This window comes from Montipora foliosa, chromosome 7 (assembly GCF_036669935.1).
Source record: "Montipora foliosa isolate CH-2021 chromosome 7, ASM3666993v2, whole genome shotgun sequence".
NCBI classification, from domain to species: domain Eukaryota; kingdom Metazoa; phylum Cnidaria; class Anthozoa; order Scleractinia; family Acroporidae; genus Montipora; species Montipora foliosa.
Window position 1 is genome coordinate 24397255 of NC_090875.1, and position 27803 is coordinate 24425057.

General features: G+C 38.6%; 2 protein-coding genes and 2 long non-coding RNA genes across 5 annotated transcripts in view; 2 read left to right on the forward strand and 2 right to left on the reverse strand.

The window, feature by feature from the left end:
- Positions 1-5185: 5185 nt before the first annotated feature.
- Positions 5186-7012, reverse strand: LOC138010865 (uncharacterized). Its single transcript, XR_011124573.1, has 3 exons — positions 6792-7012; positions 6150-6217; positions 5186-6043 (listed from the first exon to the last, which is right to left on the reverse strand). It is a non-coding gene; the product is annotated as an uncharacterized lncRNA (long non-coding RNA).
- A 1150-nt stretch (positions 7013-8162) lies between these two features.
- Positions 8163-10062, forward strand: LOC138011494 (uncharacterized). The gene is made up of 3 exons (XR_011124726.1): positions 8163-8271; positions 9367-9439; positions 9925-10062. It is a non-coding gene; the product is annotated as an uncharacterized lncRNA (long non-coding RNA).
- Positions 10063-18757: 8695 nt separating this feature from the next.
- LOC138011493 (dol-P-Glc:Glc(2)Man(9)GlcNAc(2)-PP-Dol alpha-1,2-glucosyltransferase-like) lies at positions 18758-21812 on the forward strand. The gene is made up of 2 exons (XM_068858512.1): positions 18758-19176; positions 20489-21812. Exons 1-2 carry the CDS (start codon positions 18799-18801, stop codon positions 21548-21550), a joined length of 1440 nt encoding a protein of 479 aa, XP_068714613.1. The 5' UTR covers positions 18758-18798; the 3' UTR covers positions 21551-21812.
- A 154-nt stretch (positions 21813-21966) lies between these two features.
- LOC138011492 (G2 and S phase-expressed protein 1-like) overlaps positions 21967-27803 on the reverse strand; it is a 10256-nt gene continuing 4419 nt past the window's right edge. The window contains exons 7-9 of one of the 2 annotated variants that reach the window (XM_068858508.1): positions 26742-27630; positions 25429-25814; positions 21967-24362 (exon numbers count right to left, since the gene is read on the reverse strand). In XM_068858508.1, the coding sequence (XP_068714609.1) occupies positions 24342-24362; positions 25429-25814; positions 26742-27630 (1296 nt within the window). In that variant the 3' untranslated portion in view covers positions 21967-24341. Of the gene's footprint in view, positions 24363-25428; positions 25891-26716; positions 27631-27803 lie in introns of those variants that run through there. The other variant, XM_068858509.1, reaches the window with a different exon arrangement.

Below are 27803 nucleotides of genomic sequence, written 5' to 3' on the forward strand. Positions count from 1 at the left end.
CCTAATCCTAACACTCTCTCAGTGTTTCTACATATGGTTGTGTGCCTGTGCCTGTGCCTATGCCATAGTGTTTGTATGTACTCTTGTGTGCTTATCTCTTCGTGTTTACTTATGCCGCTTAATGCTTATGTCTTAGTGCTTGTATGTACTCTTATTTGCCTATGTCTTTGTGATTGCACATGATGCTTTAAGCAGATGTCTTAGTGTTTGTACATACTCTTGTGTGCCTATTCCTAAGTTCTTGTAAGTACTCGTCTGTGCCTACGAGATAGTGTTTGCATGTACTACTTTACGCGTATGTCTCTGTGTTTGTATATACTCTTGTGTGCCTATGCCATAGTGCTTGTATTGCACTCTTCTGTGCCTATGAGATAGTGTTTGCATGTACTACTTTATGTGTATGTCTCTGTGTTTGTATATACTCTTGTGTGCCTATTCCTAAGTTCTTGTAAGTACTCGTCTGTGCCTACGAGATAGTGTTTGCATGTACTACTTTATGCATGTCTCTGTGTTTGTATATACTCTTGTGTGCCTAGTCCTAAGTTCTTGTAAGTACTCGTCTGTGCCTACGAGATAGTGTTTGCATGTACTACTTTATGCGTATGTCTCTGTGTTTGTATATACTCTTGTGTGCCTATGCCATAGTGCTTGTATTGCACTCTTCTGTGCCTATGAGATAGAGTTTGCATGTACTACTTTATGCGTATGTCTCTGTGTTTGTATATACTCTTGTGTGCCTATTCCTAAGTTCTTGTAAGTACTCGTCTGTGCCTACGAGATAGTGTTTGCATGTACTACTTTATGCGTATGTCTCTGTGTTTGTATATACTCTTGTGTGCCTATGCCATAGTGCTTGTATTGCACTCTTCTGTGCCTATGAGATAGAGTTTGCATGTACTACTTTATGCGTATGTCTCTGTGTTTGTATATACTCTTGTGTGCCTATTCCTAAGTTCTTGTAAGTACTCGTCTGTGCCTACGAGATAGTGTTTGCATGTACTACTTTATGCGTATGTCTCTGTGTTTGTATATACTCTTGTGTGCCTATGCCATAGTGTTTGTATTGCACTCTTGTGTGCCTATTCCTAAGTTCTTGTAAGTACTCTTCTGTGCCTACGAGATAGTGTTTGCATGCGCTACTTTATGTGTATGCCTAAGTGCTTGTAAGTACTCTTGTATGGTTAAGTCGTAGGGTTTGTGCATACTCGTGCGCCTGTGTCTGTATGTACTCTTGTGTGCATTTGTCTTAGTGTTCGCATATGCTGCTGTGGGCCTGTCTTTACTCTTGTGTGCCTATGCCATAGTGTTTGTATTGTTACAGTAGTCTTGCGTGCCTATGCGTAAGTGCTTGTAAGTACTCTTGTGTTGGTGTGGTTAAGTCTTTCCACATACTGTCTTGCACCTATTCCACACTGTTTGTCTTGTACTCTTGTGTGCCTGTGAGTGTTTGCATGTGCTACTTTGTCCCTGTGTTTGTATATACTCTTGTGTGGCTATGTCTTAGTGTTTGCATGTACTCATGTGTGCCTCTTCCCTTGATTTGTATGTACTCTTCTGTCCGCAACATCTGACTGTTTGTTTGTATGTATTCTCTTGTGCTTACATGTTAGTGGTTGTATATACTATTGTGTGCCTACTTGTGAGTATATATGTACATGTGAGTACTTATGTCAGTGGTTTTATGTAGTCTTTTGTTTGTATGTACTCTTACATTGCTATGTCTGTGTGCTTGTGTGTACTCTTGTGTGTGAATGAATGAATGAACAACTTAATTGATGCCTCTCATTTCTAGGCTACAAGATGTTCTCTTGTGTCCCTGGGCCTTTGTGTTTGTCTCTAGTGTTGTGTGCCTATGTCTTAGTTCTTGTATGTATTATTTTGTTGCAGTGTCTTGGTTGGTATTTGTATGTACTCTTGTTTGCCAGTGTCTGTATGGCAGGTAAAAAACGCAGGTCACAGGTCTTTGTTTTACCAATACAGAACAAACCTAAACATTCATTAAAGCTAACCTTAGGCCTAATTAGACCTAAACAAGAGTTTTTAGGCTAAGGTTAGCTTTAATGAATGTCTTGGTTTGTTTCTGTATTGATAAAACAGAGACCTGTGAACAAGACCTGTGACCTGAGATCTGTGTTTTGTACCTGCTTATGTCTGTACATGTGTTCCAGTGGTTTTATGTACTGTGAAAGCGCTATGTATGTGTATGGCGGGAGAGGACAAAACGCGGAGCCCTACTCCATGGAGTACCCTATGGACTACCCAAATGGAGTACCCTAAAAATACTATTTCAAATGAGTACTGTTGATCAATGTGTAAGCAGCATCTCAAATAGTGCTTACTTAAGCCTCAACACCCATTTTAAACAGCATTGTTCAACGGTATTTAAGTCTAAGCACCCATTTCAAAAAGGTTAGCTTACATGAAGTAATCAGCCATCACAACAATAATCGAAAGCTAACCTTTTTAAAATGGGTGCTTAGACTTAAATACTGTTGAACAATGCTGTTTAAAATGGGTGTTGAGGCTTAAGTAAGCACTATTTGAGATGCTGCTTACACATGGATCAACAATATGCATTCGAAATAGTATTTTTAGGGTACTCCATTTGGGTAGTCCATAGGGTACTCCATGGAGTAGGGCTCCGCGTTTTGTCCTCTCCCGTGTATGGCCATGTGTTTGCACCTGGGTTTTCTCCATCCCATTTAACTGCCCTTGGGTTTCTAAGGATGTATGAATTGCTGTTTAGTTTGATGTTTAGTTCTGTGTAACTACCCCTTTTGATCAAAATTAAAACGATATCATTGTCTCTTTACGTAAACCAGACATTGGAGTTTCGCTAATTATATTTGTTATTACTGTAGCAAACAAGTAGATGATTTTAGGGGGCTTTTGGCTTTCAATAAAACTGTGACAAAATGCCTTTGTCTTTGTTTTCGTTTGTATCTTAATATCTTGTGTTGACTGCTTTTGTGATTTGCATGTTCTCTTATGCTTGTGTCTCAGTTAGTATTCTACTCTCGTGCTCCTGTCATGGTGCTCCTGTGCACTCTTGTGTGTCTATGCCCTTTTGTCTGGGTGTATTCTTACGTGTTCCCAGTTCTAGTGTTTGTATGTTGTCTTGTGTCCTAGTGTTTGTCTCCACTCTAGTGTTCCAGTGTTCCAGTGTCCTAGTGCAGGTGTGTATGTACTCTTGTGTGCCTGTGTCGTAGCGTTTGTTTGTACTCTTGTGTGCCATGTCTTAATGTTGGATGTACTCTTATGTACCTATGTCTTTGTGTTGGTATATACTGTTGAGTGTCGGTGTTGCTTTTGTGTCTTAGTTATTGTGTAGTCTTGTGTGCCAGTCTGCTGGTGTTGGTGTATACTCTTGTGTTCATATGTCCTAGTGGTTGTGTGTACTGTTTTGTGGCTATCTCTTAGTGTTTGTTTGAACTCTTGTGTGCCTATCTCTTAGTGTTTATATGTTTTTCTTGTGCCCCTATGTCTCAGTGGTTGTATGTACTCTTGTCTTCCAGTGTCTTAGTGTCGGTTTGTATGTACTCTTTTTTACCTATTTGATGGTGTTATATACCCTTGTGTACCAGTCTTGACGGTTGTGTGATGTCTTGTTTAGTCTGCTTAGGCTTAGGCTTATTGTTTGTATGTAGTCTTGTATGCTTCAGTCTTTACGTGTCAGAGTCATAGTGTCTATATGTATACTTTATTGTGTCAGTTACTTGTTGTTGAAATTTGCTATTTTGCCTTTTGTCCTCTTTGTTTTCATTTGCACGTTTCCTAATGTCTTTATTTTGTCTTAGAGTTTGCACGTTTGTTCCATTTTGTGTCACTAACTCGCCTGCTACTACATTGAAGTGTTAGTTGTTTGTTGCATCATGTATTATAGTGTTTGGCTATTCTTTAGTTCATCTCTGTGAATGTGTCCACAGTGGTGTCCACTGGTTAGGGTGCTTGCCTAAGACTTTAAGGGTTCAATACCCTTTGCGACCACTTGTTGAATTTGGTCCTGGTGGTCCCTGATCCAACTTATCGGTTGTGATTTTAAATGTAACCAACTGGTTTGCCTACAGCCAGATGGGATTCTTAACAGTTGTTGTTTACGTGATTTTGTTTCATTGTCCCTGAAACGACCGTATGGGTAGAGAGGTCAGTTTATGTATATATGTTGTGGTTTAAATTTTTTCTTGGTTTAAAATTTTTCAAACCAGTTCAATTTAAATTTTTCTTTGCCAAATATTCATTATCATAATCTGAAACAAAGGATAATCAAAATTGAATTGGTTTAAAACTTTTTGAACCAGGAAAAACTTTGAACCACAACATTTACGTCTCAATGTTCTTGTGTTTTGTTTGTTTGTGTTGTTTGTTTGTACTTTTCACTTTTGTCTGGCATGTCTATTCCAGGGAAGGGTGGTAGTGGGTACCATAGCTGAAACAACCCAAACCTTTCCAAAAAAGTTAACCTTTGGCCTAAACGCTATGCGTTAGATAACGTTTAAAGTGCCTACCACCTGAACACAGTTTTCCACTTTATTCTCCGAAATTGTCCCAAATCCATTGTGTTGTTTTTAGAACCTTTGGATTGAAAATTCGTTTTTTTATTTGCTTTCAAAGTCGGAAAAAGTGGTTATACTTTGATCCATAACCGAGCAATGAAGGGGAATGGGTTCAATACCGGGTTGACGTCACAAATTCATTTGGCATCGCCGTTTTTAAAAAAAAAACAGCAAAATGCAAAGTCGTCTATGACGTCAACCCGGTATTTAAACCTATTCCCCTTCAATGCTCGGTTATGAATCAAAGTATAACCATTTTTGCCGGCTTTCAAAACAAATAAAAAAGTCAGAACTTTAAACAAAACGACAACACTTTTGTTTATGAGACATGTTTCGAAAGAAACTTCTGTCGTCTTCAGTTGATTAATGTACAAAGCGTTAGAAGTTGAATTTATAAGTAGGAAAAAGTGCTAATTATGCTAGTGACAACGAAATGTACATAAAACGTGACAATGTGAGAATTAAAAGGATAAGTTTTAGATTCTCACATTGTCACGTTTTATGTACATTTCATTGTCACTAGCATAATTAGCACTTTTTCCTACTTATAAATTCAACTTCTAACGCTTTGTACCTTTATCAACTAAACATGACAGATGTTTCTGTTGAAACATGTCTTATAAACTTAAAAGTTTTGTCATTTTCTTTAAAGTTCTGACTTGCCTGCTAATATCAAGATCCTTTGGAAATAAAAAAAGTGAATTTTCTAAAAGCAACACAGTGTATTTGGACGATTTCTGAGAATAAAATGACGTGAAAACTGTGTTGAAGTGATAGGCACCTTAAGCCAAAGGTTAGCATTTTTATAAAGGTTTGTGTTGTTTCAGCTATGGTACCCCTCACCCCCAACGCCTACCCCCGGAATAGACATGCTGCTTCTGTCCCAACTTCGTTTGAAATGCCAATGCCTCCTTAATCTCATACCTGTTGCTACATACAGACCAATATTATTTTTAAAGATCAACCTTGAGCGATCATTTCCAGACTTATCAAATCGTTTATCTTTCGCAGAAGATGTCCAAATGGCCTCTCAAAATTTGGAGCAAAATCGCGCATTTTTGGTGAGAAAATCGCTGCCTTTTTGCGCTAACAGTGGCGAACAAAGAATCGTGAAGTGCAATCGCTCAAAATTGTAATGGTGGCTTAGAAGAAAACGAATTTGAGCTATCTTAGTTTGCCATGAAAAACATGAATCTCTGCAAGACGATCAACTGTTGACATCCTTGCTGTGAACTTTTTGTCCTGTTTCTCCTTTCCTGAAATGCGTCGTCCTCCTTCCAACGGGTAAATCGAGGTGCCGGCTAACGAGGGCACTTGCTTTTTCCTCTTGAAAATTGAAAGTAATCTAATCTTAACAGAAATTTATATATGTTGTTAAGCCACCATTAAACTGTACACTACTACTAAGATTCTTAGCTTTGTAGACTTCCACCCAATTGAACTGTCTTGAACTTCTTTTTCTTGTGTTTGGTTTCCTCTTTGATCTTGTCCTGAAATTATAAATTAAAGGCGAGTTCATTAGATATCTCACAAGAACTAAAATAAACACCTCTTGGTCAACTGATGTTCGTAAAATAAAACACTTGCTATACCAACCTTTGAACAGTACTTTTGTCAGAAACACCGTCTCCGCGCATAAGTCTTCTTGAAGTGACAGTTAATTCCTGCAAAACGTGCAAAACAAGCAATTAGTTTCGAAATAATTTATACCAAAATCCGATATGATCTTCAGACGCTACACGCTTAATCGTTTGTCACTTGATTAGCAAACATGGATTATCATTGTACAGTTTTCTAAACAGCCAAATTAAACAATTTGTTTCGAAACGCTAACCAAATTTAGGACACAAATTCTCTCTTTAGTTGAGACAGTTTCAGTCGCAAATTGTTAGAAAGACAATACTTTGGAGTTGGGATTCACTTCATCACATAGAACTTGCATATTTTATAGCAAATTACCGAATTTTTATCAATTGATTTTATGTAACACGTTTGTAACATTTTTGAACATTGAAATTGAGAAACAGGAGGAAAATTCAGGACTTCATTCTCCCGGCCGTGGAACGTTTAAATATCAAATAACTTTTTCTTCACAAATGGCATAAGTTTGAAGCTGAATTCTAAATATTCAACTCGTAAACTTGGGGCCACGTGCAATCGTTACAATGTTGCTTTCCTCCACTCGCCGGCGAACAAACAAATGATGAAAAAAGCACTCGAGATGTCGCTAACGCTTACCTTTGAACAAAATTAATGGCGTGGAGTCCCTCCTCTGAGCCATACGAATGTCTTTATTTTTTTCTCAAAGTTAAAGTAGGAGACATCTTGACAAGACAAGGAGAAGGAGATTCTGGCATATTTTCATGAATAATGCATTAGTAGTTTGGAACCAATTGCCGATAGTTTACGTCATAGGTACGGCACACACTTTTAAAGCTCATCGCTAAAGAATGTGTAAAGTTTGAAAATTGATTTTTTTTAATTGACCTGCGGGAAAAAGACTTAAATGACGGTAAACGAATAATATAATTTGAATTTTTGGCGCATTTTCTCATGACAAAGATTGTTTTTGCAATTTGGAAATTGAAATCTTTATTTGTAGGTTTGCAATGCGTGCTGAAAATCACGTCCAAATATATCATGGTACACAGTAACTAATGGAGCATTAAATAATTGATACTTACCAAGAAAGCTAGTATTATCGTAAAGTAGGCAGCTGTTCAGACCAAATTCAGCCTTATAAAAACTTCATTATTAACACAATACTTTCAAGTGATGAACGTTCTCTTAGGTTCATCCCAGGAATGCCACTCGAGTACGATTTTATCGGTGATAAACTGTTTCATTTACATGAAGTCCATAGCGACTGGAGAGTCTAAGCGACAACACAGAATGATCAACTCCCGGCCCCCGGGGATCAACTGCGTCGAAGGCAACAGACAACTCCAATGATAGGAGCAAAACAGATGGATTAATTTTAACTCTTTCTAGTCACGCACTCGCAATTGCATGACCGTTATATGTTTTATTTTCCCATTTCAGACCACGAGATGCAAGGGAACTCTCCTTTTGTTTTTTCATAAGTTACTCGTACATAAGCACGTGCATAAGACGACATTTGAAAGAAACTGTTCTCTAGAGTAACATCCCGTGGTCTGAAATGGGAGAGCTAAAGAGGTCAATTTGTCCTGATTGTTAACTCTGACGAAATCAGTCGAATGAAAAAGGCTTTCTCCGACATTATCGACTTTTCCGAAATTTGTCGTACAATCATTCAAATTCCATAAGTCTACTAAAACAGAAACATGTTATTAGGGTCAATTGTAAACCTCTGAATTAAAAGCATTTCAATTTACCACAAAGTCACGTTCATTTCAAAAAGCCAATCACCCGTTATACAAATCTCCAACCAACATCATAGGTATCACTTATTAACTGTTTTTCAAGCGCCAATTATATCTATTGTGTTAATAAACGTGACCTTTTTTGGTTATCTAGTGATTTAAAAGAAACCATGGGGATTATTAATAGTGAGAGGAAATGGACAACAGAGATAATGCACGGTGATTGACGTGTAGATAATCGAATTTTTGTACTACCGGTGAGTTAAAAGATTTGGATCAATGCTAATGTTGGCACAAAAGGAAGTACTTTCATGCTGCTAGTGTTTACAAGCTGTGGACCCACTTTAAGCGCTTTTTCATTCGAAAAACTGAAGGTGATTTGCTGTTGTCTAAATGTTAAAGTTTACATAACCTAAATAATCAACGATTTTGCAATGTTGTGGGTTTAAGGTTAGAGTTAAGCTTAGGAAGCGCGGAAGAACCACTTTAGTCTTCGGACTCTTCTCCTCGCTTTCCGAGAGCTTACAAGTTACGGCCAAAGCCGGGCCACTTAAAAATGTTGCATCTTGACCCAGATTGTAGCCTTTACGTAAAGAAAACCTCCAAAAACTTCAAACACTTCTTTCACTTTCGCAACGAGTGCATGCAAGCTATAACTTACCTCAACCATCTTCGGAAGAGATGTCCAACCCTGTTAAAGATTAATACACTTATAAAACGAATTAGAAATCAAGTTTTGTTTCCTTGAAACCTTTACATAAACCCTTAATATCGAGTGTTCAGAGAAGAAACTGTAGATTTTGGTATACTTAATAATTTTTCAGAATTATAATTTCTGGTGAATTGCCTTTGTTTTGGTCAAGTTGTTTTGAGATAATTTTTTAAATTAATATCTTGTTATCTGCGCACATTCCTTCATAAAATGTTTACAAATGTATAAGTGTTCTCTTGTGACAGAGGAGTATTAAGTCGAAATTTCAGTTTTGAAACAAATTAGATTTACATAATCGAACACCTGTTCCAAAAAAATCGTCTTAAAGAAGATGAAATCGACTTTTTTTGATGTTGTTACGTTAAGCGAGGTATTACTTCGAAGGAAATGTGTTTTCTGACGCCTTGTTATCAGATTTAAAAGTTCAAAACCAAATGACAAATTTCCTTTCAGTCAACGTTGTAACAATAAATGGTTGCCGCCCTCTGAGATCTCTCAAAGGAAAAGAATCCAGTTTGAGTAGTTTGGACAATTAACACGCTACAACATAAAATAATCGCATATGTAACAAGAGGCGCGTGTCAACTGTTGGAGTCAGACAGTTCGTTCGTTTTTTGAAAGTCTCTTATTCCAAACATTCCTAGGATTGTCTTTCTCTTTAAACATGATTTACAACCTTAAACTCCACGTACCATTAAAACCCATAATTGAGGAGTGTGTCTGTTAAAATACTTCATGCTCAATTATTTGTTGATAGGATTGAAAAATGAGTCTAATGGATCTGCTCTCAAATCAATTATGGCGTGAAGCGGAGGAACCTTTTAATGAAGGTAGCGTACACCATTACCTATTTGAAATCTGCTTTGTTTATCACTGCATTTTGAGTGGAATAGGTAATGAGAATTAAAACACATCAGCCCAAATCGACACCGCCTAATAGCGTTTGATGAGCAGAGTGCAGTGATTGCATTGTGCGGAATTTTTCAGGTTGGACCGATCCGTTTCTTTTCCTTTCAGTGCTTAATATAAATTGAACAAATCAAAAGTTCTTCAGATTACGATAGCACACAAAAACGACTTTTCGTTTTCTTCTTATTCTGAACATTAAGGGGTCAATTTTGTTCCTGGAGTGGTGGGCAAGTTCGTAAAAGGTGAACAAATTGTTAATGTAAAATGAGGAACAAATTGAAATACGTTTTTGATCTTTTCTTTGATGACGCTGTCATACCATCACCAAGTCCCAATTCAAAAATGAATTAAAGGACTTACCTTTGGGGATCAAATGGTAATGACTTAAAATGGTTTTGTATCCTAGACTTCAAAATGTACCTAATTGCGCGTTCTCAAAAGGACGGCGGTGGTTATAAGTATCTGATTGAAGATGATGAGGACAACGAAGCTCCACCCAGTACAGTCCTACTGGAAGGCCCTGCTGATGAGATGCGGGACCCCCTAAAAGGATGTCGTCGAATTCAGCTGATTCTCACGCTTATTAATAACAAGCTGTATATTACAGGAATAAAAAACGGCGCAGGAGAATGCGTCGTTAAGATCACTGACGGACGAACTTAATACCCCCTGATACAAGGGTCTTATTTTTATATACAGTTTGTAAAGAATGAAAGATCCTCGCATCTAACTAAATGCGGAAGATTGCTTTGAGCTACATTGTATGTTTTAGTTTAAATATTTGCCCCACACTTTGACAAACCGAAAAAAAGGCGATGAAATCCGACGTATCGGAGTTGGGAGGATGCCATGATTAGCGAAATTCCGATTGCAGCACTTGCGCGAGTTCTGCGCACACGCACTAAGAACCTTTTGTCATCCAAAGCTAGTGCGCATGCTCGAAGACGTTCTTTTGTATTTCACTATAGAGTTTTAACAATAACAATAGCCTGCGTGGCTGGAGGGATGTTTTATCGCGGGATTATTTAAACACGCACGAGAGCGACTGCCTTACTCGCGAGTGTTAAAATAATTCTCGAAGGCAGTCGATCTCGTGCGTGTATAAATAATCCCGCGATAAACATTCCGCCAGCCGCGGAGGCTGCAATAACAAAAGTGAACACAGCAAGTATTTAAAACAGTGATTCCGTTAAAATTTATATAATAGTGTGAAAATAACAGTACTTACACTAATAAACAATATATCATGCATTAAAATACAATTACTAAATTGCCAAAATACAAGTTTCAATCTGTTTTTATTTAGTTAGTTCACACTTAATTAAGTCACAATAGTTGTAAGCAATAATACAATGTGTTACATTATTTCCTGACAACACAGTCGCCACAGTCTTCCATTCCAGTGATGTACTTGTCGTTGTCCACGCGTAGTTTGATAAGTTGAATTTCTTTCAACGGGTCTCTGTTAGGAGAAGCGCCAGAAATCCGAAGTTCCACGGGAATCTCATCTCTTTTGTGCACCGCCGAGTATTTGAATTTTCCACCCCCTTCAGAACAGCGGTGAACGATACGGTATTCATCAAAACCTGAAACACAACAAAAACAAAAATTCAATTTTTTACAATGGGGTCAGTGACATTCATGACCCCTACTCCCAAACATCATATCCAAGCAGTTGTTTCTTCTACTCTGCTTCCCGTTATTCTCAGGGCACTCAGGTTTCCCCCTCTCAACAAAAACTGAACATTACAATCACATTACGGGCTTAGATGAGAATAGAAAATGTAATTCTACTTATACCCAATAAAGTGGTCTTAGAGCGAGTTTCAATAGAGTGTCGTGAAACCAAAAGCGAAGTAATTACTTTGGCCAATCAAAAGGGACGGAGACAATACAGTAAACCAATCAAAACCTGAAGTAATTACACGTAGCCGACACAGAGCGCGGGAAATGTGCACGCGCAAGCCACCATTGGGTTTTGGTTTTACTACTGATTGGTTGAAAAAGTGGCGCGAGAACTTTGAACCAGACACTGAGTGAAGTAATGCAAAACCAATGCAATTCGCTAATTACTTTCGACACTCAATTGAAAACCGCTCTAAGTGGAAGTGAAATATGTTGATTCTTGAATTGACGTCACTAATCCCATTCTCTCCAATTGTTCCCGTGCACGGACTTGAACAAAAAATGGCGTCTTTTTCGGAGGGATTTTCCGCAGTTAAAAAACTAGCAGAAAATTGAGGAGTTGAGCGAATGAAAAAAGTCTTTCGAGGAAGTACTCTGGAAAACGTGCTTGTTTATTCACGACATTTATTTTTAGGGGTTAGGTGCAACCTCGTCCCCAGGGTCTCTCTTCGTGAGAAGAAGAGAAACCTTTAAGTGGTTGAGAGATGGCAGCCTCTGGCTACAAAAAAGTTGTCATTGGGCAGCTTTAAATAGGCTTTCCTCGTGCTTCCTCAGTGTTCTAGGTGAACCTCAGCTATATTTAGTACGTCATATGACCGAAACGGAGCGTAAAAACTTGCCTTAACTATAGCTTAGCTTCGGCCAAAATTTTAAATGTTAGCTGAGAAGCGATGTGTTTTTTAACTGATAGCTGAGAATTGTTCATGTGTTTTTTAACATGACAAATGACCGAAAATGTAGCTGACAGCTGAGAAATGGGCGAAAATCTAGCTGATAGCTGAGCCACTCCCATCCTGACCCTCGTATAAGAACATTCTAATAAAACTATTTTGGGTTAAAACGCTTCAAATCCAAATATTCTTCGTCTATTTAGAGTAAATGACAATCCTACGTTAAGATCGCACGGTTATGGCACAGTTTACGCATGCAGTATGTCTTTGGAGTGATGTGACGACTGATGTGACGTATTCTGCCTTTTCTCATTCTGCGTATTGACGCAAAAATACGGCTTAAATTTGGGTATTTGAGAATTCTAGGCCATGCATGCAGGCTACAGGATCAAAGAGGTCAAGAATGTAGACTTGAAAGAGTCTTTCACTTGACACTGGGACCGCAAGAAAGAAAGAGACTGGAAGCAGTGAGCTGCATACACAATAGCCTGCGCAGATGGCGGTTCTGTTGTTGCGGGAGGGCGGGAGATTTCGAGCGGCGAGATAAGGCACGAGATCTCTCGCGTTCCACAACAACAGAACCGCCAGCCACACAGGTAACATACAAAATAACACGGGTGATTAACTGGTGTTTTATTTTAAAGGATTAGGGGCGGCAAGATTTCAAATTATCGGTACCTTCCATATCCTCCAATGGCTCCTTTACAGCTTGCCATTCATCATCAGATAAAAAACTCATCAAGTCCATCGTTCTTGCTAATCAGCACGCTATCACTTTGACTTCTGTTGCCGTGCAAAAGAAAAAACAAACAAACAAACAACGGGGACGTTATAATCATAACCTTATTTGTGTTAAGAATTTCGGCAAAAATTACATCGCGCTTAAGTTGCCATACGCATGCCTGCGCCAACTTTAGAACAGAAAGAGTACATTTTTCCCCTAGGTATTTCACACAGGATAATGAATCAATCAGACGGAATGCCTGACTAATAAACTCAACGGGGCATCAAAAAAAACAAAAATTTCTTCCATTTGTGTCCTATCACCTTTATCTGGTTTCCGCTTACATGCGCTTGACACCAGACTTGCCGCAATGTTTTCCATGACATTGTAAACAAAAAAAACAACTTTTTTCTTATTTAAGTCCTATCAGCGCACGTCTCGCATAAGTACAGTTTTTCAAATTCTCTGTTTTGAATTCCAGCAAAATGATAACCCAAACGTTTTCAGTAAATGGTATCTTTCGATGTCAAGGTAAACAAACTAAACTGCAGCTTTTATTTATAAATACGGGAAGCTTAGATAAAAAGATTTTGTCAGTAAAAATACGCCGAACTTTGGACAGTGAAAAAGGTTCTTTTCCTCAAAACAGTGCATACTTCACCCGACGACAAGTATGAAGTGAAGGTAAGATTACGTATCATGCCATCATATTATGGAATGCAGAGCCCACTGGAGAGGATATAATTCTTTGATCAGATAATATTTGCATTCTTTTATTGAAAGCGTTATAAACGAGAAATAAGTAACAACTTCAGTGCAGTTGAATGATAAAATAAAACTTTGTTTTCAAAAAGTTTTTAAGAGTGATTTCTTTTCCTCAATTTTTTTTTCATCCCTCTATTACGGGACTGTAATTTATACAGTGACTGTGATAGTTCACTAGCCCACTGTGTCTCCGGTCCTGTTTAAAACTGGCCCCCTTAATTAAGCCAGAAAACTTACTCCGCAATAAAAACAATTTGTAAGTGCGGTGATGTTTTTCGAAACTCCTAATAGTCGTGCTATGATGCACTTGACAAAGACATGATGTAAACTTTCTCCACTCTTTATGCCAACTAATACACACCCTGCGACTGGTGTTGACATCCAGAAAACACGAAGGAAACAATCCTCTGATTTGGAAGTTATCACCCAATACGTTACATACCACACATTATTAAAGCAGTGGGAAATCAAGATGGAACTTTTCAGGTTTTACAGTTCAATACTCATGAATATTGTGCTAGGTTTCAAGCATGATTCCTAATGCTTTTATGACTGGTATGCGGTTGTCATCTTCTTTCACAGTGGTTAGCAGGTTTGCTGTGAAACTGTGAGCACTCTGTCATTCAAGGCTCTAATTTGTGATCACCATACACGGTAACGAAATCGGCTTACTTGATAACCCTCTTTTACTTTTCATTGTCTTTTAATGCAGATATACCTGCAGTGTGCTATTGTTCATGTCGTCGTTTCACTGCGCGGCGATCAGGTAACAAAATCCACCTTACGTTTGATGTATAAAATATATCCACTTCCGACGGTCAAGAGGTTTGTTTTAGAAAAAAAAACTATTTAAATGCTAGGACTTTCAACAGTTTTTCGTTTTTTTATTGTGAGGGAAACGCACCAGAAAAGGTATTGTACTGTTATGTACAAGATAGGAAATGTCAGTATAAATGAGCAATTTAGTCTGTACTCACTCAACTGAGACAAACAAGTGCTTAGTTTTGAGAAACGCAAAATGATAAAGTAATATAAACGAAAATGTGCTTTAACATGAAAACAATACGTTTGGGTTTAGATCTTGGCCTAAGTAAACAACAGTACACTTCCACGACCCGTTTTTTATTTGAAGTAGATTCCTCTTAGCGTTAAGTAAACAAGGTATGAACTCCCAGTTTTGATTACTCTAACAACTGACGTAGGAAACAGACGTGCCTGATAACAGCTCTGCCTAAATTGTGATTTTCCAGACAGTTTCGACAAAGATAAGTAGCTACATCACTTACCTGATGTATTCCGCATCCAAAGATGATGCAAAAGTTACTTCACCGAAAGCCAGAACTTGACACCCAAAGACAGAGGGCTTCTGGAACGAAATCAGTCAGACGTGAAATGAAGCGAAACAACCTGGTGCACTAATTGGCACACGCGAACAGATAACTTAATTGGTAGGCGGTCATACTGAAGAAACCGCTATAAAACTCATACGTGCATGCCACCTCAGAAAACGATTATTTCACTTAAAATAATCGACTCAATGACTGATGTTTCGAGCCATTGCTTCAGTTATACTTTCGAATGATCTCAATGGACGAGTAAACAATTCTTAATCGAACCGATGATGATTTTTAACAGGAGAATAACTGATTTCTACAGAATCCATGGCTGGAGATCACGTGTCAGTGATTGTAAACTCAGTTGTGAATTCATTGTCCAATAATGAACTGTGCCAACTCAAGAGCAGAGTAAATCTTCCAAGCTTTTTATATCTCAACGACCTTTGGTAACAGTAATGTGCGGCTATACTATGCTATGCTATGCTACTCAAGATTGAAAGTGACTGAACAGTACATTCCTGTGAAACTCAGTGCTGATGATTGTAAATTAAATGTTCGATTTAATTTACTAATTTGAACCGGTTTCAAAATGCATCGTGCTCTTGTACACGCCATGGCACACGTGCTTAGCTACTGCAACTCGTGACCCGGCGCGACTTTACTAACCTGCGATCAGGCGTTCTTTTCAAAGAACGCACGACCGCAGGCTAGTACTTTACCTCAGTTTCAGAAATTTTCCTTCTCGTTATTTTTCGAATTCCAATCATTATTGCTTTGCAGAAAGGTAGAAGTCCAGTCTTAAATTTATTAAATCTCACCAAGGCTAAAACTAAAACTAGTCGCTTTTTTTACAATAGCTGTGAAAACGATACCAACACTAGGCTTGGTCAAATTCATTGTGTGCTTTACATTTGGTCAAAAGTCCACTTTAATTGTTAGATTTGTGTTTCCCTATTCGGCTCAGCGGCCAAACCTTGTCTCAATTATGGTCGGTGGGGCAGAAGGGCAGAGGGGAAGGCTAAGCAACTTCGTTCCCAGGGTCTCTATTCTCTGCCTCCATTGTCGTTGACGACAATGGAGGCAGAGAAGAGAGAAGAGAGACCCTGGGAACGAGGTTGAAGGCTAAGATGTTACAAGACCGCCGCGCAATTATAGGTGAAAAAACAACTATTCACGCGCTTTAAGGGTGACTTCTCAAGTCTCTCACAAGATGTTATTTGGAAGACACGCGAGAAACACTCATATGAATATCCGGAACAAACTACTGTTTCAGTCAGTTTGTTTACTTCGTTTACGTAACGTCGAGTTTTTGTAAAGATATTTGGAAAACTGTTTGTAAGTAATTTAAGTTTATTCCTTGGCGTGTGATTCAGTCACGGGAAGACAACGTCTAAAGGAAACCGGGATTCCTTTCAAGATAGTTGCATTTAGAAAAACAACTTCTCATTTGTCAGTTACTAAAGTTCTTGGACAATTTGGACATGAATACAGAAGGCGTACATTGTTGTGGTGAAATACTTAAGCGTGGCTATTTGCTCAAGAAAAGCGGGGTTTTGAAAAAATGGAAACTCGGATATTTTGTCCTCGAAAAAAATCGTTTGTGCTGTTATGGAACCGAAAAGGAATGGATAGAAGGTACACCAAAAGAGGTTATCTTCTTCAATAACATTTCAGTATACATATTGAATATACCAAGTCATCCCAGGTACTGCATAAAGATAGTGAAGAGGATACGCTCCAACAAGATAGTGTCTCGTACAACTCATTTCTTGTGTTGTTTATGTGAGGAGGAAAGAAATAAATGGCTGTATGAAATTCTGTACGCTAAAGCCACCACCTTACTAAGTTGGTAAGCGAACAAAAATAGTATATTACTAAGAAAAGTATTTCGAGGAGTAAGACCTGGGAGCGTAGAAATGCTACAAACAGGGAAGTGCTGCAAAGACGTCCACGCAAACCATAGAGAAGGACCTGAGTGGGCTTTGCAACAAAAGCTCGGAATGAATCTCTGCCAGTGGAACTTGAATAACAATAAAAGTTAAAAAAAGCCAACCAGAAACTCGGATCAAGTGGGTTCACTGACATTTAAAGTTAATTCTGTGAGACATGTGATGAACACCAAAAAACGGTATCCTCCACATCCTGCACAGAAGAATGGCATCCTGCTACTGATTTCAGCAGAAAAAGCGTTTAAACTGAAGAGGAACTCGGAACTCGGAACACAAAAGAAATTCAGCGAGAAAAATGAAGAGAAAGTGTCCACACCGGCTGTTTTCCCTCCACAAATAGGCTTTGTGCATCCAATTTGTCTCCCTCGAAAAATAAATAAATAAATAAATAAATAATAAACGAATAAATCATATTTGTTTTACGGTTAAACGAGAGGGATCTGTATCAATGAGAACAGTTGAGTGGGTTTTACAGTCACGGTCCTTGTTTCACATGAACATTTCACAGTTTGAAGGAAAGAAATCATAAATGAAAAATGTTGTTTGTTCGTGAATTTTAGCAAAATGAACAACTGATCTGCGTTGAGTTTAAAAAACGTGATGGCAGAGACAATACGTTTGGTTTCATGCGGTTATGAATGAAAAGTCCGTTATTTGTCTGAACGTGTATTCTCTGAAAGCAAAACAAAGATAGCATTAAGTTTCAAAAAACGTGATAGCAAAACCATGAGGTTTGGTCGCCTTACGTCCCTGCATTACTTTCTATCAGCGTGTTGATCAACCTCGTCCCCAGGGTCTCTCTTCTTCCCTTCCTTCCGCGCACCGGTGGAGCCTCAGTTGGTTGAGCACCGGGCTGTCACGCTGGAGGTCGTGAGTTCAACTCCGGCCGGACCACTCTCAGGGTCTTTAAATAACTGAGGAGAAAGTGCTGCCTTTGTAATTACATCTGCAAATGGTTAGACTCTCTAGTCTTCTCGGATAAGGACGATAAGCCGGAGGTCCCGTCTCACAACTCTTCAATGTTCATAATCCTGTGGGACGTAAAAGAACCCGCACACTTGTCGCAAAGAGTAGGGCATGTAGCTCCCGGTGTTGTGGTCTGTCTTCTGTGTTGTATCATGGTTGGGAGGGTAAATGCTCGGAGATATTAGCTACACCAAGCTACTCTAAAATCCGAGGGTAAATAAAGATATATGATATGATATGATATGATATGATATGGAGGGAAGAAGAGAGACCCTGGGGACGAGGTTGCGTGTTGATTGGCTGAGAGCACGTCAATTAATTCCAAACAGAGTGCAGAAAAGTAATGCAGATAGTTGAAATAATAATTAGTGCAATAAAGGTGAAAATTTTGCATGTATATCATCAAGAGAAAATGAGGGGACAGAGAGGGAGGCTCAGGGCGTTGGCCGGGATATGTTATGTCCATGAAAGTTATTTTTAGACGAGCGAAAGTCTTTGTTCTAGCGGAAGTCTGTCTTCCGAGACGTCCGCATGCAATCTTGCCTTGCTCTCAGGTTCTTAATGAAAAGAGAAAATGACGGCGTACGTGGAAGGCTGATGAATATTTATTTTCTTTCAAACATCGGACCGAAGTTGGCCTGCATGCGGACGTCTCGGAAGACTTCCGCTCGTCTAAAAATAACTTTCGTAGACATGACATATCCCAAGGGCTGGACCGGGAGCCCCCCTCTCTGTCCCCTAATTTTCTCTTGATATCATTAATAAGTAATCACATATATAAATGACGGAATTTCTGTAAAAATACAATTTAATTTATGTATTCAACATGTGAATGTAATTAAATTTAAAAATTTTATTAAAGGATTTCTTACCGCGCTGGCTCCGAAGTCTTCATTCCCAAGCTCCTTTCCATGTTCTTTTCAGAAGTGGTAGTTCCCATAATGCCATGTTTCCGGAATCAAAATGGCGGCCTTTCCGTTCTTCTCGTTCTGTTCTGCTTTGTTGGCTTTGTCTGTGGGAATTTTCATTCAGTTTAACGCTAAGCAACCAAAACCATACATGGATGAGATTTTTCACATACCTCAAGCTCACAAATACTGTCATTACAAGTTCCGAGACTGGGACCCGAAGATAACAACCTTGCCTGGGATGTACTTTGTGTCGATTGTGGGATTACGAGTTTTATCATTTCTCCGTGGACGAACGTTGCATGCGTTGTGCTCAACTGCTTTCCTTCGTTTTACGAATATACCATTTCTATTGGGAAATGTTTGCCTTTTGAGACAACTTCTGCTCCGTTTACACTGTCCAGTGGATGTAAAAAAATCTCAAGGACACAAGGTGGGAGATGGATTATTTTGATAACCCTGTTAAGCTTCTTGAAGGAGAATCATCATTGCGCCTGTAGAGTAATGCACAGCACAATATCAAAATGAAACCGTAGCTAAACGATCCTACATTTCTCATGATTTCTGTCCAATGTCTCTCTAAAAAAACATGTTTAACCACCCCTTAATACTTAACAATAATTATTATTAGACCTGTAGCCCACGAGGGCTACGGGTCAATAGCCCATACGGCTTCGCCTCATGGGCTATTGACCCGTGGCCCTTGAGGGCGAAGGGTCTAATTGTTTTAGTATCACCCAACTAGTTGGACAGAAAAGGCAATAATAAAGTTAGCAAATGCAAGTTGAACAAATATTTATTTGGGTATAAAACGAAAGAAAGTGTCACGCTTTTCGCCACGCGAGGACTATTACTAATAGTCCTCTAGTAGCGTAGCCAATCAAAATACAGGATTTGCATTAGTCCACTAGTTGAGTGGTACTAAAACTTTTTAATGATCTGGTTGTAAATCAAGCAAGTTCACCCAACATTTTGTTGTCAAACAAACATTGTTTGCTGGCCTAGTCACCTAACATTGCACTTCTGCAGGGGCTGCAGTGTGTAAAATTGCAGGTTGCAGATCATTGTTTCACCATAGTTAAACAACTCAAACTCAACTAATGCTAACTTAAGCCTAAGAAGTAATGTTTAAGCCTAAGGTTAGCATTTTTGTTAAGGTTTGGGTTGTTTCAGTTACGGCAAAACAATGACACAACATGATGTTGAGCGAGATGATGGACTTAATGTGTTACTAAGGTCCCAATACACTAAACGATTAAAACAACATCCATCTAAAATGTAGAGATTCTTTCAGTTTGGAAAGGAAATAGTTTTCAAGTCTCAGAGCTAGACAAGCGTTTGCCACAGACAAGTGCTTCATTGTTGAGATAAAATTGCTCTTGTGCATGTTTATGTCTGACTTGCTAATTTTATGACCAAGCCTTGAAAATCAAACTTGTAAAGAAAACCCATGTGCGAACAGTATTGCATGGTCAGATGATGTGAATAATTTTTTGCAAATGAGGCGTGGTGGTGAATTTTTAGCATATGCTGTAATCATGCAAAAGGCCTATTGGCTGCTGAAAAACACTCTGGGCAGAGCATGTACATGTAGATTCAGATGTTGATTGTCCAATCATATTGCTTGGACTGAAATGTCAACTGGGTGTCAAATATCCAGTGTAGGCACACTCAGGAAAAATAGCAGTGTTTCTGACAGGCGTCCAACCTATGAGATTCTGATTAGTATTTCACTTTTTCAACAGGGAGAGGCAACAAAATGGTTCAATGAAGAGTTTGTGACAAAGTGCTCAGCCACAGCTCTTGTCCTCATCGTGTTTCCAGTTCTTTACTTTTTCACTTTCCTGTACTACACCGATTCCAGCTCTGTATTCTTTGTGCTACTCATGTATTACCTTGGTCTCTGTGGAAATCACATGTCAGCAGCACTAGCTGGCTTTGTGTCAGTTGCCATTCGCCAGACTAATGTGATTTGGGTTGTGTTCACTGCTGGAGTGGCCGCGTTGCGAACTTTAGAACCACTTGTTGACCAATCAAATTCTAGCAATTCACTGGCGTTGTTAACAGAATTCAAGATGTTTTGTGGAGGTTTTATCAAACATTTTTCAAAACTGCTCAAGAGGCTGTGGGCATATGGTGCAGTTGTTCTCGTATTTGGACTCTTCATACTTTGGAATGGTGGAATTGCTGTGGGAGACAAAACTCAACATAAAGCATGCCTAAATTTTCCACAGCTTTTTTATCTTTTGTTGTTTACTCTATCATTCAGTTGTCCATTACTTCTTTCTCCAAATGACATCCTAGGTTATCTCAAATTTGTCAAAACTCTCAAGAAAACATTTAAATTCATAGGGGTACTTTTAATAGCACTTCTCATGATTGTTCTTGTGTACAAATTTACTTATGTCCATGACTACCTGCTTGCCGATAATCGTCATTATCCTTTCTACATATGGCGGAAATTTTATGCTAGACATTGGTCATTGAAATATGCTCTTGTACCACTTTACATGTTTGCAGGATTTTGTATTCATAGTAAATTAGCTGCCAGACAACATAGCCTTTGGGTTCTCATGTTCTATAGCTGTGTTGCTATGGTAACTGTTCCACAAAAACTTCTGGAATTCCGTTATTTTATTATCCCATACTTATTATTTCGGCTTCACATCCCACTTGTGTCATATGCAAGGTTATTTATGGAATGTTTCCTGTATGTCTGTGTTAATGCCATAACCATTCATTTATTTTTGAAGAAACCATTTCAATGGGCTCATGACCCAGAAGAGGTGCAAAGATTTATGTGGTAACAAAAAGATATTGGAACATGTTTTCAAGAGTTTACTGCCATAATAACATCACCCAGGTTTCATTAAGGTTTTGGATAGGAAGACATTGTTAAATTCAATACCTTTGAGATGTTTCATGGGAAGTTACTGTAAATTTGTTTAGAAGTGTAAGGCAGCCATAGATTTTCACAGCTCTGTTTTCCCAGTGCCCTGGTGAAACCTCTTTATCCATATTTATAATATTATTAGTTTTTGCCAAAACAACCAAACCATTATTAGAATTACAATAAACTTCTGTAATTTCCTGTAATGTGTCTGGTCATTTCCTGAAACTTTTGCCAGGAGACACAAAGGTTTCCTAATAAAACAAAAATGGAAAGGGTTGCCTGGATTTATTAGATAATTACTAATGAGAACTAATCATAGAGAAATAATGATAAACTCCTTGAAGCAATGGTGGTCAGAATGGCGGTTTTAAATTTAAATAATATGGTAATTGCTGGATTAAGAGGCAGTTGATATAACATTCAAACATTAAAAGGGGCTATGTCATGCTAAATGTTGTAATTTTATGACACCCAAAAATGCCCGAAAAGCAGAATGAAACATTGCAATAACCACTTAAAACTGTTGAACAACATAAAAGAAATGAAGTGAAAGGACACAAATGGACAAGATTGAAACAGATTGCATTTGGGTAATCTTGGAAAAGGTTGGCCGGATGTTTTCAAGTTTATGGCAAATTGCCTGGATAAAGGTCGTTTTTGCTCAGAATCATCTTGTTTGTGGTGTCACAATAATTTTTAATTTTATAAATTACACATTACCATTTTAGAGTTTTAAACTCGTAATTAACTAAAGATTTCCCATAAACATGCTAAAATGAGGTGAAATAACCCCTTTAAAATAAATAGTTGGTCAGTTTTTGTTCTGCCCTTAACAGCTATGATCTATGAAGCATTTCACAAATTGATGTGTATGCCTAATTGAAGCTGGGATGAAGAAATGGTGTTTAGCATTAATTCATTAATATAATTAATAGACAAAGTTTGGAATTTACTGCCATGGGTTTGCTTGTTTATTTCAAAATAATGATTTTTCAAAGGACTGCTACAAGGTCGTTGAATTTCCATGAGCTGTTCTTCATAGCTCAAAGTATCATTTTTAATTCCTGTACTCCACATGTGTACAAACTTTTGATAGGATCTCTACCCATACCTTAGATGATGGATCCTGCCAGTGAATCTATTCACAGTGTATAGTTTTATGTGTATGATTTATCTAGAAATTATATTTTGTTGTACAAAGCAACATCTGCAAAGGACAAGGACCATTTTGAAAAATTCATCCTTGATTATCTGTTAACGACTTTTAAAACTTAAACTCTATTAAACTTTTAACTACCTTACTTGATCAAGTATGTTGTTGGCAAGAACATTTATAGCTGGCTTGTAAATTATTATTATAATTATATCAACCTCTGACTCATATAAAGTTGCTTCTTACACAATGCAAACAATAATATTTAGCTCTTTTTAACCGAGCAGGAGGTCTGTATGGGAGAATCTTGGCCGAGGTCGTGAGTGCAGACCGAACGCAGTGAGGTCTGTACATACGACCTCGGTCAAGATTCTCCCATACAGACTGACTAAGCTCAGTTAATAAGATGTTTATTATATGGCAAACAAGAACAATTTAATTCGTTTAATGTAACTGGTTTGTACTAACTGACATTTTGCTTGCGAATGGCGATGAGTGGCGATGAGCTGAACTTAATTCTGTCAAAGTTTGCTCGTCATCCTCTCCTTTGTCATCACGCTGTTTGGCACTTCCATAAATAAATATTGGTAGAAGAGAATACTCAATATTTTTGCATTTTAGTTTGCATCTTTTCACCGCAAAACGTTACCGGTCTAGATGCCAGTCTAGATGGGAAAATCTAGACCGCGGTCAATATCGATTTCAGCCAATCAAATTCGTGAACTTGATAGTTCCCAGTCCTTGTGAGACAGAGCCATATAATAATGCTACTTATTGACCAAAAGGATTATAGGAAGAGGAAGGAGAAATTGAGAGACTTTGGCTATCCCATTCCCTTTGTTCTCTTGTGCTCAAGCACCTTGTTACAGTACTGTGCAAAAAGAATGCAAACGAATTTCGCTACTTTTTGGCAAAATATAACGAAATTTCCATCCTTGAAGACCCAGGGGCAGTCAGTCGAGATGCGACGAGATTCGGGACTGGCGTACAGTTTTCAAGTAAGGCTCTTCTCGCCTTACTTGAACTTTATGCCAGTCCCGATTCTCATCGTGTCTTGACTGAATACCCCTGGGTCTCCGAGGATGTGAAATTTCGGGCGAAATGAAAGCTGGAAATGAGGCAGATTCTAGCTGATCTCTAGTCTGGAACTGCACAAATGGATTATGCCCATGCAATTTTCAATAATTACACAAAGTGCAAAATAACTTGAAACAGCTTTCTTTTCAATCTATTTACAAAAAATAAGGTCAGTATGATACCTGTTTGGCTAAGGGAGCTTATGTTTACATCCAAATCACTGTTAGTAAGGTGGGTACTTCACAATATTTGTCACCAGTCTTTGGGAACAAAATAATGATGTTATGATAGTCAAGGAGAAGAGTGCATTTCTGGAAAAGTGCAGTTTGCTAGAAGCTGGTTCTTTTAGCTTTATCCCTGTCCATTAACAAGTCTCATTTTCTGGTTGCATGTCAACCATGGACTCTTTAACTGTGATATTGACTACCTAAACTGTAATAGGTGCCACTGCCATTTTGATAACAATTTCCTGTGTTCACAAGTCAATAAGATTTCCCTGCAAAATATAAAAGTTTAAAAGAAAGTTATTCCTGTAAAGTGATTTGCTTCAAAAATAATAATAATAATAATCACTTTATTTAAATCTCAAGGTTATTATTTTAGTCAAGCATGAATGCTCTACTACATGTAATTGGGGAGACTACAAATAAACTGAAATCGGAACAAATCAAGCCAAATGTTGGTTTTTGACAGGAGGGGAAAACCGGAGTACCCAGAGAAAAACTGCTCGGAGCAGAAAAGAAAACCAAGAAACTCAACCCACATAATATTGTGTCGAACCCGGGAATGAATCCCGGGCTACATTGGTAGAAGGTGAGTGCTCTCACCATTGCGCTATCCCTGCTCCTGATTTACATTTGACAACATTGAGGAGTGTGGCTACTGTACTCAACATGGATGCATAAAATAAAATGTTCAGCAACAGCATTGATGTTATCCTGGCCTACTGTGACATGCATTTCTTTTCCATAACCCCCCCTCCCCCCTGCTCCTCCATCATGATGTTTTTCGCTATTGAATTTCAAGCTGACCAACATTCCTCAGGATGGCTGGATTCTGAAAAAGGGAGGGTGGTGTCAGACAAGTTGGACACCAAACATTGTCGGGCATGTTTCAATTTATTTTTAAACACTTCAAAAGGACAAAATTAATAATTATAGTACAAGGAAACTTGTTTTTCAACATTGGCACACTGTAGACCCTTTAACTTTGAAGCTGGTGTGAATCAAACCCAAATGCGTTCATTTTTACCACTTTCCTAAAGTGAGTGCTACACAGATCAGGCAAAAGTAAAAGAGAGGTTGAAGTCACAAAAGGTCAAACTGGGTTCTCTAGCTCCAAAAGCTGCATACCTGAACAGCAAAACCAACTCAGCTATGCCTGCTGCTCAAACTAAGACCATGCTAAAATTAAGGTAGAGCAATCCTGAATGCTGTAATTTTTTTTTAGTTTATTTTTTATTATTTGCTCTCAATTTATTACAATTTTGGTTGTAATTGCTGGGAAAAAATACATGTCACTTGAACCTGTTGATTTTTTTTATTCCAGTTGTGGTCACTTACTTCAGTTGGCAAGGTGGGTGACAGTTCAATCAAATTTGTTGGAAGTGAATCTCCACTGGCACAAGAATCAATGATTGGATGAGCAGAAATTGTCTGAGGTACCGGAGAAAAGGGATCAGATAAACTGGAAGTTGACTTCAACACCTCAGCTTTTGCATCTACAAGAGAATCTGAGGATCCCCCGGCAATTCTTGGCACAATGGACTCTGAAGATGGCGAGATGTTGAATGGAAGACACCCCTGAGAGCCAAACTTTTTTGAGCTTGAATTCAACTTCTGGGACTGTGATTTTGTAACTTTGTTATTCCTCATGGGGGTGGGGAGAAGAGAACGTCGCTTCTGTCCACCTGCACTCAGAGACTTCCTTTTCATAACCTTGCTGGGAACTGCAAGTGGACGGTTAAAAAAAAATCAATGTTACCATAAAGATAAAGCAAACTTGTCAAGTACAATAATATTTTACTTAAAGTGCTACTGTGATCAAATTTTTATCCCTTGAGTTTTTTGGTTCATCACATAGAGTACCATGAAACATTAAAAACGCTGTTTACCGTTTGGAAATATCTGCATTGGTTCCAGAGATATTTAAGTTTGAAAAATGTGTTAAATATGCAAATGAGAAGGCTGATGACGTCATTCACCCAACCCAATAGAACATCAAGAATATAAATAGAGCTATCTCGGTCAATTTGCAACAGAGACCATTGAAACTTGGTGAGCTGATAGTTCTGAAGGCAACACACCTACGACTGTAAAGAAATTGGTTCCCATGGCGACTCACTCTTTTCCAGTCCCCTCCAACCTGATTTCAATATTTTGGTGATCTCAGGCTAGAAATACATTTACTAAGGCCACAAACTCGACCTAACATCTTTATATGCTGACAGGATCATGCAGATGAGGCACCATTTGCAAATATCAAAACAGAACGCCAAAGGTGGTCTGCAAGCTTTTAATATCAGGGAGGTCTGGAACCCAGTATGTTGCCATGGTAACAAAAATGGTATGCTCATATTGTGGAACACATCAACTAGAATCTTAGTGCAAAGAACCAATGTTTCTGATACAAATTGGCTGAGATATCTTTCTCCATCATACTTGATCAAAATTTGGTAGGGTTTATGACGTCATCACTTGGCTAATTTGCATATTAAAAAAACTTGAATATCTCCAGAACAAAAAGAGATATTTGAAAATGGTAAACAGCATTCTTCTTCTCGTACAGACTACGTGTTTATGTGCCAAAATGGCTTCGATAGGGAAGATTCAAATTTCGTCACAGTAGCACTTTAAAACAACGGATGAAGGTTTACCCTCATTAGGTGGAGTAACAACAGCCTTAACCTCAGAATTACCACCATTGGGAGTGGATGGCCTGAGAAGAGCTTTGCTTCTGGTCTGAGCCTGAGAAGGGCCTGCTTTACTTGTTGCACAAGTGTCCACAGCACTGCCACGTCTTCGCACAGGTGTTGGGATGGTAGTCAGGCTCTTTCTTGGTGTTGTTTTGTTGCTTGCTCTCCTCCTGGGTGTTGCTGGAAGTCCAGCGTCCTTTTCTTTGGATGGTGTAAGTCTAACTGAAATGCTGCTCCTGTTTTTTGCACCAGCATTATTTGGTGTAGTAAAGGATTTGGACCTTTGTACTGCACTGGGTGTCTGACGACAGTTATCCACAAGCTGCTCAGAGTTCAAACTGCCCTTATGATGCTCATTGGCTGTAAAGCTTGCTTTTCTAGGAGTTGTAAATGACTTTGATCTTTGAACTTCACTGGGTGTACGAGGTTTCCTCAGTGTTTGATCTGACATTCCATTCCCCTTTTGCTTTCCTGGTGTACTGCCAAGTGACCTCGAAATCTGTGGAGCCTTTTTGGTGCTAACTTTCCCAGATTGTGGCAATGCTTTCACAGGCTGTGGTTTCCCTTTGGGTTTCATAACATTTGACCCTCTTTTTGACAGCGCACTACTTCCAGTTAAAGGCTTCAGACTAGCTTTTGTTGCAGGGACCTTACGTGCACAGGCAGAAGGAATCAACGATGCATCAGAAACAGAAGAATCAAGGATGGTGAAGGTCTCATTCAGATCAGGATTTGATTGTGACAATGCACTTGAAAGTGAAGAGGCTGACGAAGTGGAGCTTGTGCGGCGGCGCCTCGGTTGCACAACAAATCCTGGTGGCTTTATGCCACTTTGAGATGAAAAACGTAACTATAAATGTAATAATAAGAATAAAAAAATGTTTAAGTGTAGAGTCTATTGAAAAGGCTGGGTTCAATTCCTTGGAAAAATGTTGATTTTGAGAGGATAGGGGAGAACTGGAACACCTGGGGTAATAACAATGGAAACAAGGAGGGAACCAAAAAATATCAAATGGTTGGTAA

Coding starts and splice junctions, on each gene's coding strand:
- LOC138011493 (XM_068858512.1), top strand. CDS start 18,799: ATGGCGGCCTTTCCGTTCTTCTCGTTCTGTTCTGCTTTGTTGGCTTTG. Junction 19,177..20,488: donor AAAAATCTCAAGGACACAAG/GTGGGAGATGGA, acceptor CTTTTTCAACAG/GGAGAGGCAACAAAATGGTT.